Genomic DNA, 12,461 nt, shown 5'->3' on the forward strand with positions numbered 1-12,461 from the left:
CCCTCCAAGAGAATCTGGTATGTGTGGTTGAATTCTGGGTGGATTTTGTAGAGAAGTGGCCAATCAAAAGTCTTGTGCCCACAAGAGTTGAGCACGGTGGTTAATGCCATGATCGATGGTCGACTGGGATAGTGTGCAACATTATTGGTGTTGCCCTTCTTATACTTGATATTCAAATGGAACTGTTGCAGGTCTGTGGACCATTTCTGATGGCGATCATTCCACACCTTCCCTTGCATCTGTATGAACTGCAAGGGTCGGTGGTCTATGTGGATGACCGTTTCCTTCCCCAAAATGTAATGCTTCCATTGTCGGCGGCCTGCACAATGGAATACATCTCTTTGTCATTAGTGGGATACTTTCGGACTGTGTCCGAAAATGTCTCACTGTGATATGCCACTGGATGCCCCTGTTGAGTAAGGATTGCTCCAATAGCATAGTCACGGGCATCCCTCTCGATCTCAAATGGTTGTTGCAAGTCTGGTAATGTGAGCACTAGTGCAGAGCAGAGGCGATGTTTCAACTCTGCGAATGCCTTCTGCTGAGACTCAGACCAAAAGAATTTTGCTTTCGCTCCTCCCTTGGTGACTTGACTCAAGGGCCGAGTGATATGAGAGAATCCCAACACGAACCTGTAGTAAAAATTGGCAAGACCTAGAAAGCTGCGGACCTCTGTCAGAGTGGTTAGGTTGGCCAATCCCAAATGACTTGGATCTTGGCTAGATCCACATGCACCCCCCACTCATCGATAATGTATCCCAGATACTGAACCTGGGTCATGCCAAAAGTGCATTTCTCCAAATTGGCACACAGCTTGTGCTCCCATAGTGTTTGGAGAACCTATTGGATGTGGTGGAGGTGCTCTTCCCAATTCTGGATGAAGATCGAGATGTCATCCAAGTATATCACTACAAATGAGTTGGTGAATGGCCACAAGATGACATCCATCAACCTCATAAAAGTTGCAGGAGCATTCGTCAACCCGAAAGGCATAAACAACCATTTGAAAAGGCCCTCCTTCACTTTGAAGGCAGTCTTCCACACATCGGAGGGTTCAATTGGTACCTGGTGATATCCGGACTTCAAGTCGATCTTGCTGAAATATTTTGCCCCCTTTAGTTGGTCTAGAAGGTCATCAATCCGTGGGATCAATTACCTATTCCGGATAGTGATCTTGTTCAGCACTCAATAGTCAATACTGAGTTTCCAAGTCACATCCTTCTTCTGTACCAACACGATCGGGCTCCCACAGGGTGATGAACTCAGTCAGATGTGACCTTTCTGCAGTAGCTCCTGAATCTTCCTCTCGATTTCGTCATTCTCCAGAACGGAGCACCGATAGATTGGTCCATTGGGCAATGATGCACCTGGGGTCAAATTGATGGAGTGCTTGACCTGACAGTGCAAAGGCACCCCTGCGAGGGAGGTGAAGATGTCCTCGTACTCCTCCACGACCTTGTCCATTTGTTATTGTCGTGTGGAGGGGCCCTGTCTGGAGGTCGTGGCCACCATCTTCTTCTTTCCCTGAGGGCGTATCATCAGGAAAACAAATTTCCCAGTTTTGGAAATGAGCTTAATGCATTGTTTTGCAGTAACCAAAGAGATGGTTGTAGGCGGTGCTACTTTTAGTATCCTGTACAACTTATTTCCCAATGTAACAATAACAGTGCGAGGCCTTGACTCATACACAACATGTCGCTTCCACAAGTATGGTTGGCCTAATAATACATCATAAACATCAAGGGGAGCAATGTCACATAATACCTCATCTGTGAAGAGCTTGACGTTGTATGGAAGGCGACACTACTAGCTCACGCAAAGATCTGGTCCTTGGTGAAGCCACCCAATGGTGTACGGTTGTGGGTGTGTTGTGGTCAATAAGACCAACCGCTTCACGACCTCTGCCGAAATGAGGTTCTTTTGGCTCCCGCTATCGACAATGAACCGTAGCAGGGAATCCTTTACCCAAATCTAAGAGTGGAAGAGGCGCTCCTCCTCCTTTGGATCTTCGGGTTCCTCCTTCTAGATCTTCGTGGTGGTAATAGTGGCATTCGGCTCCGCATCGATAATCTACTTCTCTTTGTCATTCCCCTTGTCGGGTTCTGACTCAGAGTCGGAACATGCATCTAATTCTGAAGCCTTCATGTCATGTACCTTTTCAAATACATTTGTAACAGGGTGCTGCTACACAATTTTGCACAATTTTGGCTAAGGAAGAGAACCCATCATTTTCGACTTAGGGACTTAGCAGGCAATTTGACTTTATTTGGTTACTAGTGGAATGTGGGGGTCACCCACATGGGAGTTCGAATAGGCCCATTCGAATAGCTTGGAGGGAAAGTCGAATAGGTGGATGGAGGGGGCCACATGAGGCTAGGGAGGCCTAAGGAGTTATAAGGAGGGGGTAACTCTCATTTTGGATTCATTTTTACACCTTGCAATCAAAATTACTTGACTATTCGCTCTGTTGTTTCGCTGAGTCAATAGACTATTTAGCCACGAATCTCTCAAAAGGGAGATTCAACTTCAACTTCGGGGGACCATCCGTGCCCACCCTAGAGAGGTAGTTCCACAAGTATTTCAGGAGTTTTGGGAGTGTGTTACAGCACAACCATTCAGCCACAACAAGGAGTGCGTATTTCTGGCTAGCTAAAGAATACGCAAGGGGAGTTTGGAGCTATCAGTGATCAAGCATTTTCTGGGAAAGTTAGAGGATTGAGAGAGCAGCAAAGGGCCAGCCTTTCTTGTGATATTTGGAGCTAGCAAAGCCAACATCCCAGCAGTTCGAATTACTGGGCTTGGGCACAAGACAAAGGGCCAGTCCAACAATTTCATGGAGCTAAGGCGCAGGTGCCATAGGCCGGAAGCCCATCCAGGAAGTCAAGGGATTGATAGCAGAGGTCATCCCAGCACTTTGGGTCTATTTCCAGGAGGATTTACAGATAGATTCCAGCTGGCCGAGTTTTGCAGTTGCAGCTGAAGCTGGGCTCCAAGGGGGTCGAATTTCAGAAGTCTAAACCAGACAAATTCATTTCTGGGTTTTTCTGGGTTTTGGGCAAGGATCACAGTCCTAATTTTATAGAATTTTCTGGGCAGATCTAAGGGGTCAAATAGGGGTCCCAATTGAGCCAATAGCTGCTAAGGGGAATTTCAGCCAAAATTTCGAGGTCAACATTTGGCCAATTCGTTCGTGGGTTTTCTGGGTTTAGGCCAAGGCGAAAGGAGCTGAAATATCATAATTTTCTGAGCACAGGAAGCAGTGATTCCAGCCCTTTGAAGTCAGTAGACAGAACAATTTTCTGGGGCAGCGCAGTTCAGTTTGGTGCAGCCGTTGTAGCAGCTTTCAATTCAGCATTTTCTCACCTGGGTTTTGTCATGCTTGTCCATTGAGGCAAGCCCAGGTGCACCATTCTATTTTATTATTGTATTTGTTCCTGAAGAAGCAATAAAAAGGCTTAGCAATTCTCTATTTCCAGTGTTTCCATGGGTGCTTAATGTATATTTCGTTTTTCTGATTGCTAGATTGTTTGCATGCTTGTATATCACTTATATTCATGTTTAGGAACATTACACTTCAGCTTGGCCACCAGCAACTACTTGGCCCGACACTCACTTGTGTTGTGAGTGGAGCTCTTATGGAACTCACACCAATTTCCCATGTCCTTCGGCTTCGCAGTGTTGTTTTTTGCTTGCAACTTTGGCGGGTTGTCCTGGGCCACCTCGCCTTGGCTTTGTCCTTTGTTTTGTGGTTTGGGGGTACCTTTCCCTTGCTTCAGATTCCCAGATCTAAAGTCCCACTTCTTCTGTTTAAACTTTTTCTTGATCTTGAGAGCGTATCGGTATGTCGTGCCTAGCGAGGAGATGTCCAGGAACTCCATCTCATCCTGGATGTACCTGTGTAGACAGCTGCGGTACTTGAGTACTAAATGTTTCTTAGAATCCTTGATACACAATTTTGTGCGAAGGGTATGAAAAATATTAGTAAACTTCGGCATAGCTTGGTCCCTTCCCTGTCGCAGCGTTGTCCACTTTATGTATTTATCCTCATAACTCCCAACAGGGTAGCACTACTCCTTGATGGCATCCTGGAACGAATTCCAAGTGGGTGCGGCTGAAAATAGTGAGGTCGTACTTTCATCCTTCTACTCACAGTAGGTTTCCCACCAGTCCTTGACGTGGGGGCGGCTTTGAGAAGAGCAAAAGTAATCTTTTCTCGGCTGGAAAAATCATGAACAAAAAAATATCCTTCTAGCAGATTTAACCATTTATCTACGGTGTCTGCATCTATTTGACCCTCAAATATGGGAATGTCAAAGTTTACTTGTACCTTAAAAAGAGTGGAGCCTCTAGAGTGGCTGCTGGATGTGGATGTGTCGCTAATGGGCAACCGTTGAAGGATCTGGGCAAAGTTATCCATCATCGCGTTCTTTCGTTTCTCGAGGGCCTCCTCAAGCAATATTTTGACAGGATCCCTTGCCCCCTCGTCTTTTTTTTCGTCCCCCATGGGCGGCCATTGGGGTTTGCAAGGTTGATCTCGCAAAGGTTCAAGAGCCCTAACTCCTTATATCCCGACCTCGTTGGGGACATGCAAAGAAAAATAGAGAAAGGGCAGACCGCTCTAATACCACTGATCTGGATTTAAACAGGAACGCAACAAATTATAGATATAACCATAAATACAAAGATGCGGTAGAAATAACACTTCAATTCATTAATATCAAATACTAAAATATGCTTACAGATAGAATGGAAATAAGATTAGCTCGGGCGATGGTAGCTTATCTCTGAGAAGAGATGTGGTGGCTACATGCCTCTGAACTATGTTACAATGAAGCTCACAGGCCTATTTATTATTGAGAAACAATGGAAAACCCTAAACATCCAAAAACCTAACCCTAGGAGATGAAGTGCCAAACTATGGGCCCCATTTGGGTAAACTGGCACATCAACTTCCCAGGGTCGTAACATTGGCATACGATCTCCGTTTGACGTGCACAATACCTCGTTAGAAAGATCTATCCGAGGAATACAACTTTTGAATGACCAACATCTGTCTACGACCCATGTTCGTTCCAGTTTTCCCAAAAAACATCATTTAGGGCCTCAAAATAGCTCTGAAAGTTTAGGACCTAAAAAACTGCGAAAAATAGTAAATTGTGCTACAAATAAAGAAGCTGAAAAACAGAAAGAAACAATGGTGGGGGTCCAAGTGGAATATGCGGGTGGCCACCAATATCCACCTAGATCAAAGAGCCAAATACATAAGGGAAGAGGAGGAATCCCAATACAAATCTAAAAAATCAAAGGGTGACTTTGAACATGACACCAGTAGCCCACAATCACATACACTAAGAACTCCATCAACATCCTCCCATGGTAGTGGATATGGAGGCATATGAACAAAGATCTCTTTAAGGCGTAGAACCATATCAGAATTGCTTGAAAAAGGGTGTAGGATTGATGTGGATGCAAAAAATTTACCGGTTTCTCTACGCATGCTTTGGGTAAAATGAAAAATTCTTGGAATGACCATGGGGTGTCCATTGTATCTGATGGATGGACAAATGTAAAAGGAAAGCCATTGATAAGTGTTCTTGTTGTGTCTACTAGTGGTGAAGTCTTCCTTTCAGCATATGATTACTCTAAAAAGTTCAAGACCGCCATCAACATTGCAAAACCATTACTTCAAACAATTGAAAGAATTGGGCCATACAATGTCATCCAAGTCATCACTGATAATGCTTCTAATTGTAAGGCAGTGGGAGCAATTATTGAGGATAGATACCCTAACATATTTTGGTCTGGGAGTTTGGTTCACACAATGAACCTTTTCATGCATAATATTATTAAGAACAAACACCCTCAATACGAATGGATTGGTGATTTGTACAAGAGAGACTAGAGAATGATAAAATTTATTACCAATCATAGCAATACCCATGGGCTTTTCCGCAGTCACTCAAGATTGGCACTGTTGAAGATTGTGAAGATTAGATTTGCTAGCTATTACCTCACCTTTAGGCACCTTTTGAAAGTAAGAGAGTCATTGGCTAGCATAGTATCAAGTCAACACTGGCAGGTATAAAAGGACAAGGCTCCAACAGTAGTTGAAAAGAAAGGTTTTGAAGAGGTGGAGGAGACCGCTATTGATGGTTTGTTTGGGCACATGTGAGGGAAGTTTTGAAATACACCAAACACATTTATAACATGATTTGTTTTGTAGATAAAAATGTACCAATGATTGGGGAGGTGTATGAGTAAATGGATAACATGTTGAGGCAAATAAAATATATTGTTCAGCAAAAAGATCCCAACTTGTATGATATTATTCACAATTTTGTGTGTGCATAGTGGGATAAACTTAATGTTCCACTACATGCCTTGGCGTATATCCTTATGCCAAAATACTACTCTCCATCTTGGTTGGGAAAACCTACACCTGGAGGTGGGGTTAGGGCCAAACCCCATACAGATCTAGAGGTACAAAATGGGTTGTTGGACATAATACTGAGAAGGGGGGTGAACCAGTGTTTCAGTTAATTCATCATGTGTTGATCTTTAATTAGTGCATCAGTACTTTATTAAACAGTAACTATGTGTAGTAATAACATAATAAACCATCACACATAAGCAACACACATGAACACCAAGATTTAAGGTGGAAACCCAATGCGGGAGAAAAACCACCTACTATTGTCGTCTTTGTCTTCTTTTTAATATAAAGAAAATATGTTTACAATCTTGTACTAATGTAGACTCATACCAATACGTAGGCACCCACCTGCAGAAGGCTACAACCTTCTCTTGTTTTGCAGCTTCTACTGGAAGGGAGCTACAACCCCCTAGCTCTTGTACTAGTCGATATGTTTACCAGTACATAGGCGCCGACCTACATAAGGCTATGATCTTCTCTCTTCCTCCAGGGACCACGTTTCACAAATTTTCAGACTAGATGCTCCTGGTACATAAGCACACAATTAATCACCACTGCAATAATTGCATCTACCAACAATCAATCAATCTGAACAGTGAGATCACTGCCACCAGAACACTGTGCTAATCCCAAAACCCTGCATCATCAACCAGAACCAACTGTAACCTCAAAAATCATATGTCAGAATGTATACGCTTCTTTAGTGAAGCCAACCTGCGTGTATATGCTACTTCCTTTAGCTAAACCTGCGTATACCTCCAAAATTACTAAATCATAAAAACCTCTAAAACAAAATTGTATCAACCAATAACAATCAAAAGATCTACCGTCAAATTACAGAGATCTAAACAAACAGCAGCAAAGATCACCCTTCTCACTTAATCAATCAATCAATCAAACTCAATCTCCTTATGCATTCAGTTCTACTTTCAGATCTAAAAAGACATCATTGACAGACAACAGTAAAACAGCAGCAGTAATTAGATAGATCGGTCATTTCTGAACAACAGGCTTTTCTTTTGCATACCCTACTTGGAAGAGTCGAACTAGCGTGTATACACGCCTTCACCAAGGAGAACCAGTGTATATATCTTCAAATACTAACTTACAACTTTGCTGCTATTCCAGACTTTAGACATACCCAGATCATGACATTTAAAGAATAAAACATGCGTAAGAAATCAGATCTAGCCCAACCAATATTAGATCATACAATGATAAGTCATTTCAGGTCTCATGATCCTAATCCAACATTGTATCCAAGGTGCACAGAATATTTCAGATCATATCCTATTCATTGTCCCAGCAACATAAAATATACTTCAGATAGAAGTATTCCTAAGAAACCCTTCACTTGCACACTTGGCCCTTTGATCTTCTCCTCCTTATATAGTTTTTGGCCTTTCTCAATACCTCGGACCAAAAAACACTTAGAACCTATGGTATTCTTGGACGGGATCAAATAACCGTTACTCTGCTCAATATTGTGGGCTAATATCATGGTATTGACCCTTGGTATTCTTTAATCTTAAATTTCCTTGATTTTCCAACCCATGCATGCTTTTTCATTTGTGAAGGTGTGTGCATACTTATAAGACCTTTTTATTCTGTGAACCCGCGTGTATACACTACTTTGACAAGGTCAACCTGTGTATACAGCTTAAACTAACTTAAAACATCCTTTTTCTTCAAATTTTTGATTCTGATCTGTAGTCCTTTGTTCCAACTTCCTCATCTTTTGTACCATTGCCCTGTTACCTCTGAATTGACCTGTTACAATGTGAGTGCCCTTTATCAAATTTGAACTAACCTGTGAGTGAGTTGTCATCAAGGACAACACCTATAACATAATGCCAACATGGGTATACAACAACATTAGACAAGCTAGTCCCTGACAAGGAGTGTGCTAGATTACGTCCTGAATTAGGCAAATACTTCATTAAGCACTGGAGTGTTTGGTTCTTTGCATGTAATGGAAGATAGGGACATATTTGATGTTGTCACATGGTGGGACATGTATGGTGACTGGGGATTTTTGGCAAAATTGGCAAAAAAAGTGCTTTCACAGGTTGTAAATACTTCTATAGAGAGGTGTTGGAGCACCTATAGCTTCATCCATAATGTGAGAAGAAACAAACTCAATGAAAACTGGGCATAAATCTTGGTTTATGTGCACTACAACTTGAGGTTGTTGAGTCATTATTGTGATCGGGCTCATGATGATACATTATATACAACTTGGGGCAGCAACCCAGAGAAAGATAATTTGGAGGATGGTGCTCTACATCTAGAAGAATTGGAAACAAAATTTTTGAAAGATGATGATGAAGCAACAACAAACATGCCACCCCCATCATCCACTAACAGTGCTTGAGTTCAACAATCTTTGCCTTTGCTACCGCCACCTCCATCTACATCCTCACGTGGAGGTCATGTTCCTTCTGGTTTTGGTTGTCCGACTATGCGGGAGGAGACTCCCAGTAGACCACCAAGACCTTCTCAGAAATTAGACATTTCTTGTGTCAAGGGCCACAAGAAGTAGTAGATAATAGCTTTACTTTTCTTTTCTAGTTTCTAGTAGTTTTTATAACTATTGACTCTTTCATATTTATTATGATATTTTTTGTAAACAATATATGACAATTTAAGTTTGAAGTGTGAAGTTCGCAACTATAACTCATTGGTAATGAATTATGAATATGATTCTTTGTGAAAGTTGAAAGTTGAAACATTTCATTTCATGTTAAGATATTCTTTGTTATCGTTTGGTTACTTGATAATGGTAATGGTTACAAGTACAAGTTACAACTTTAGTGATCAATGATGATAAATGTTATATATCGAATTTTGAAAGCTTAAACTTTAAGATTGATGAATCATGAGACTCGATATGTTGTATGTTACTAACTTGTGGACGTGGTTGATGAAGATTATAACTTCTAGATGAATGATGTTATATGGTTTAATCCATGTTTTTATGTTTTTTATATCTAATTCATCATTCTACATGCTTTTGTTCACATATATGCATCAAAATATATAAAAATGCACTCCCGAACCAAGAGCTTTTGAAAATGTCGCTCCCCGCTCCCGCTCCTAAGAAACGTTGCTTCAGCTTGGAAGAAAGCACCTAGAGGAGATAGATGGTTATTTAGAGGAGACAATTTTTGACTTGAACCAATATTTTTCTCTTTTTTTATCGTTACAACTTAAGACCTTGGAGATCTTATCCCTATGACATGAAATTGTGCTTCGTCAATAGCTTCCACTCCCTGCCAGATTATTTTCAAAATCATTATACCCCCATCACTTGCTCAATAATTCAAAAACCATTGCGACTGACATTTTGGAAATAATCTAAAACCAAGAGCTTTGTCATAGGTAGGTCTTTTTGGTTCATCACCAAAGATGCACAGGTAAAATATTTTATCAAAACAGAATGGGGTAACTGTATTACCAAAAGAAATTGGATATAATCCACTTCTTAAATTGACAAGAGCCATTAGGCCAATCTGGGAAATCTAAATATACCATATATTTATCAAGAAGATGGTTCAATGTAATGTCCCAAATGCAAAAAAAATGGGTTTTCTCGATATTTTAACTCAAGATTTCTTCAAATAAAACTTTCATTCATAAACAGAGGATTGTCACATAAAATTCAACCCCATAGAACTATAAATAACAATAATGAGCAGAAATAATCTCAGCTGTATTCATAATGTATAAATTGGGGTTACATACACATACAAACAAAATCGCTGATATGAAAAGTTGGCCTCCAAGATAATTTGTTGTGTTGCTACACTAGCCCTCCAAACTGAACTGAACTTCCACTGCTAAGCTCTCCTGTGAATTCTGGATGAATTCACCAAGGGGAGATGGGTGCTCGCCCAATCTCACTAAATCACCCAAGGGTTTCCATCTTGGGGCTACCAAGGAAGTAGAGAACTGGGTTCTCCAACCTCTCATACAAGAAAAAATATCAAATCTAAGATGTCCTCCAATGGCCTCTTCCTCCTCTTTTATAGATTTGATGGACCCCTCTAGAACCTCCAATTTTATTATTATTTTAATCATAGAGCAATTTTCCCTCTTTTATTTTAATTAAAATATTCTTTTTAATGCGGGAAAAAGGTAAATCGGCGACGATCTCCCCTCATGTCACTGAAACTCATAACTAACTATCCCATCTTGTAGATCTTCTCGTTTCGGTTCCAATGAGCTATTACGCTTAGGTGTTATGTCAAGTATTCCTCCCGAAATGCCACCTTAAGCGTAATTAATTGAGTCTAGCCCAGTAATAACTCTGTTTTTTTTAAATTGTCGAAATGCACCAAAACGAAAGGCAAATTGTGCGGATGATGGAATATACCAAGCGAATGCCATCAGACATCACATAAACTCCTTAAAACGCCTCCAAAAGCCCATGGGCCCGCTAATGACACCCACCTGCACCTATGACCTGTCCGCCTCCAACTCTAAAAGTCCATCCTAACCATGTCACAAGGAACACCAGAAAAAGGAACATTACATTCAAAATGAGAGTAAATACCAGGCAAGGAATATATATATATATATATATATATATATATATATATATGGGCATAGAAATAAAAAAAGAACCAATGAACATGCAGATATAGCCAACCTAAGCCCAGGTCAACAGGCGCAGTTATTTTATATCAACTCTCACAATAAAACTAGTTGAAAAAGTCCATGAGCAACTTATATATGAGACAAAGCCAATTTGGACAGTTTACATGGCTCTATAAATGATAGAATTGTACTACTTTTACATTTTTGGCGTGTAGGTATTATGGGTTATACAGTTGTACTAAATACAAGATTTGGAACATTATCTAATCCTTGTATAAAGGGTAGCAATGGAAAAAAACTCTGTTAATAGTATAGAAAATCCATATAAGTCATTCTAATGAACATTTGATTGTGCTGTGCTAATCATGTTAATGCAAATGGAAGATTTGCCCTATAAATAGAACATCCAGAAAAAGTAAGAAACTATGAAGACTGGAACAGAATTGCATAATAGTTTAAATGACGATAACTCAGAATGAACATAGAAAAAGGATTTTCCATTACTTACAGCTACAATAAAGAGTTGCTCAAAGAAATCTGAAGGTGCAATTTCCTCTAAATAGTTTAGAGTGCTTTCACTGCAATAGAAAATTGATTTCAAAAGCATGCAATGCAAACAAAGAAAATCAAAATTCGAAATCTTGCAGGAGTAAACAAACAGTTAAAGTTACAAATTTGGCCAAATCAATTACCCAGCCAAATCTTCATCAAACAGTGGTGCCTGTTTAGCAGCAGGAATTGGTTTTGCTGATTCCCATAGTTCTTGCCATAAATTCCCTTGAAAAACAGAAAAAGTTCAGCTATTAGCATAATAATGGAGGAAACATAAAAGAACAGCAATCCTTTATCATCATTATTGCACCAAAAGTGTTATAAAGTATGAAAAAATGAAGAGCAATAAGAAGCTAGTGAATCTTTACTTTGACACTTTAATATCATATGTTGAAAGAGCTTATTTTACCAACAAGAAGTTTAAGAGTTTGACATAACAAAAAACGTGCACTGCATCATGAAGCAAACTTTGACAAGTATCCCAAGATTACATGAAAAAAATTTCAAAAATATAAAGAAGAATCACAAAGCTATAAAACCATATGCACAGCAAATAAACACAAAAACATTAAATTGGCGGAAAAGGCAGAGAGCTATCATGTGGCCTCTCATGCTCATGTAATTCTCTCTTATTCAAATAATTTAATAACACATTTAAATACATGAGCAAGTGGTCTTAAGATAGTGCGTCTATCTTAGACTCACTTGGTTGAGACAATTTCTCAACTTACACACTAATTTAGGAGAGCTAGTTGGAGAGAATCTCTCATCCAAAACTAGACTCCTTAGTTTGAGGAATTCTCATGATTTTGTTTATTTAATTTAATAATTGGATTTATTATTGATTTTTAAGAAAGTGAGGCTAACAAAATACTCA

The 12,461-nt window shown here is 39.9% G+C and overlaps 1 protein-coding gene across 7 annotated transcripts in view; it reads right to left on the reverse strand.

Annotated features, from left to right (window-relative positions):
• The window catches only part of LOC149251416 (Rab3 GTPase-activating protein catalytic subunit), a 361,557-nt gene that overhangs the window by 25,980 nt on the left and 323,116 nt on the right, over positions 1–12,461 (reverse strand). For all 7 annotated transcript variants that reach the window (XM_089459427.1, XM_089459430.1, XM_089459426.1 and 4 more), the window contains 2 exons: positions 11,725–11,809; positions 11,541–11,610 (listed from right to left, as the gene is read on the reverse strand). In XM_089459427.1, coding sequence (XP_089315553.1) covers positions 11,541–11,610; positions 11,725–11,809 — 155 coding nt within the window. The remainder of the gene's footprint in view (positions 1–11,540; positions 11,611–11,724; positions 11,810–12,461) is intronic.

This window comes from Pinus tabuliformis, chromosome 7, assembly GCF_031772625.1.
Source record: "Pinus tabuliformis cultivar Carrire ecotype Pingquan chromosome 7, CPIR1, whole genome shotgun sequence".
In the NCBI taxonomy this organism is placed as follows: domain Eukaryota; kingdom Viridiplantae; phylum Streptophyta; class Pinopsida; order Pinales; family Pinaceae; genus Pinus; species Pinus tabuliformis.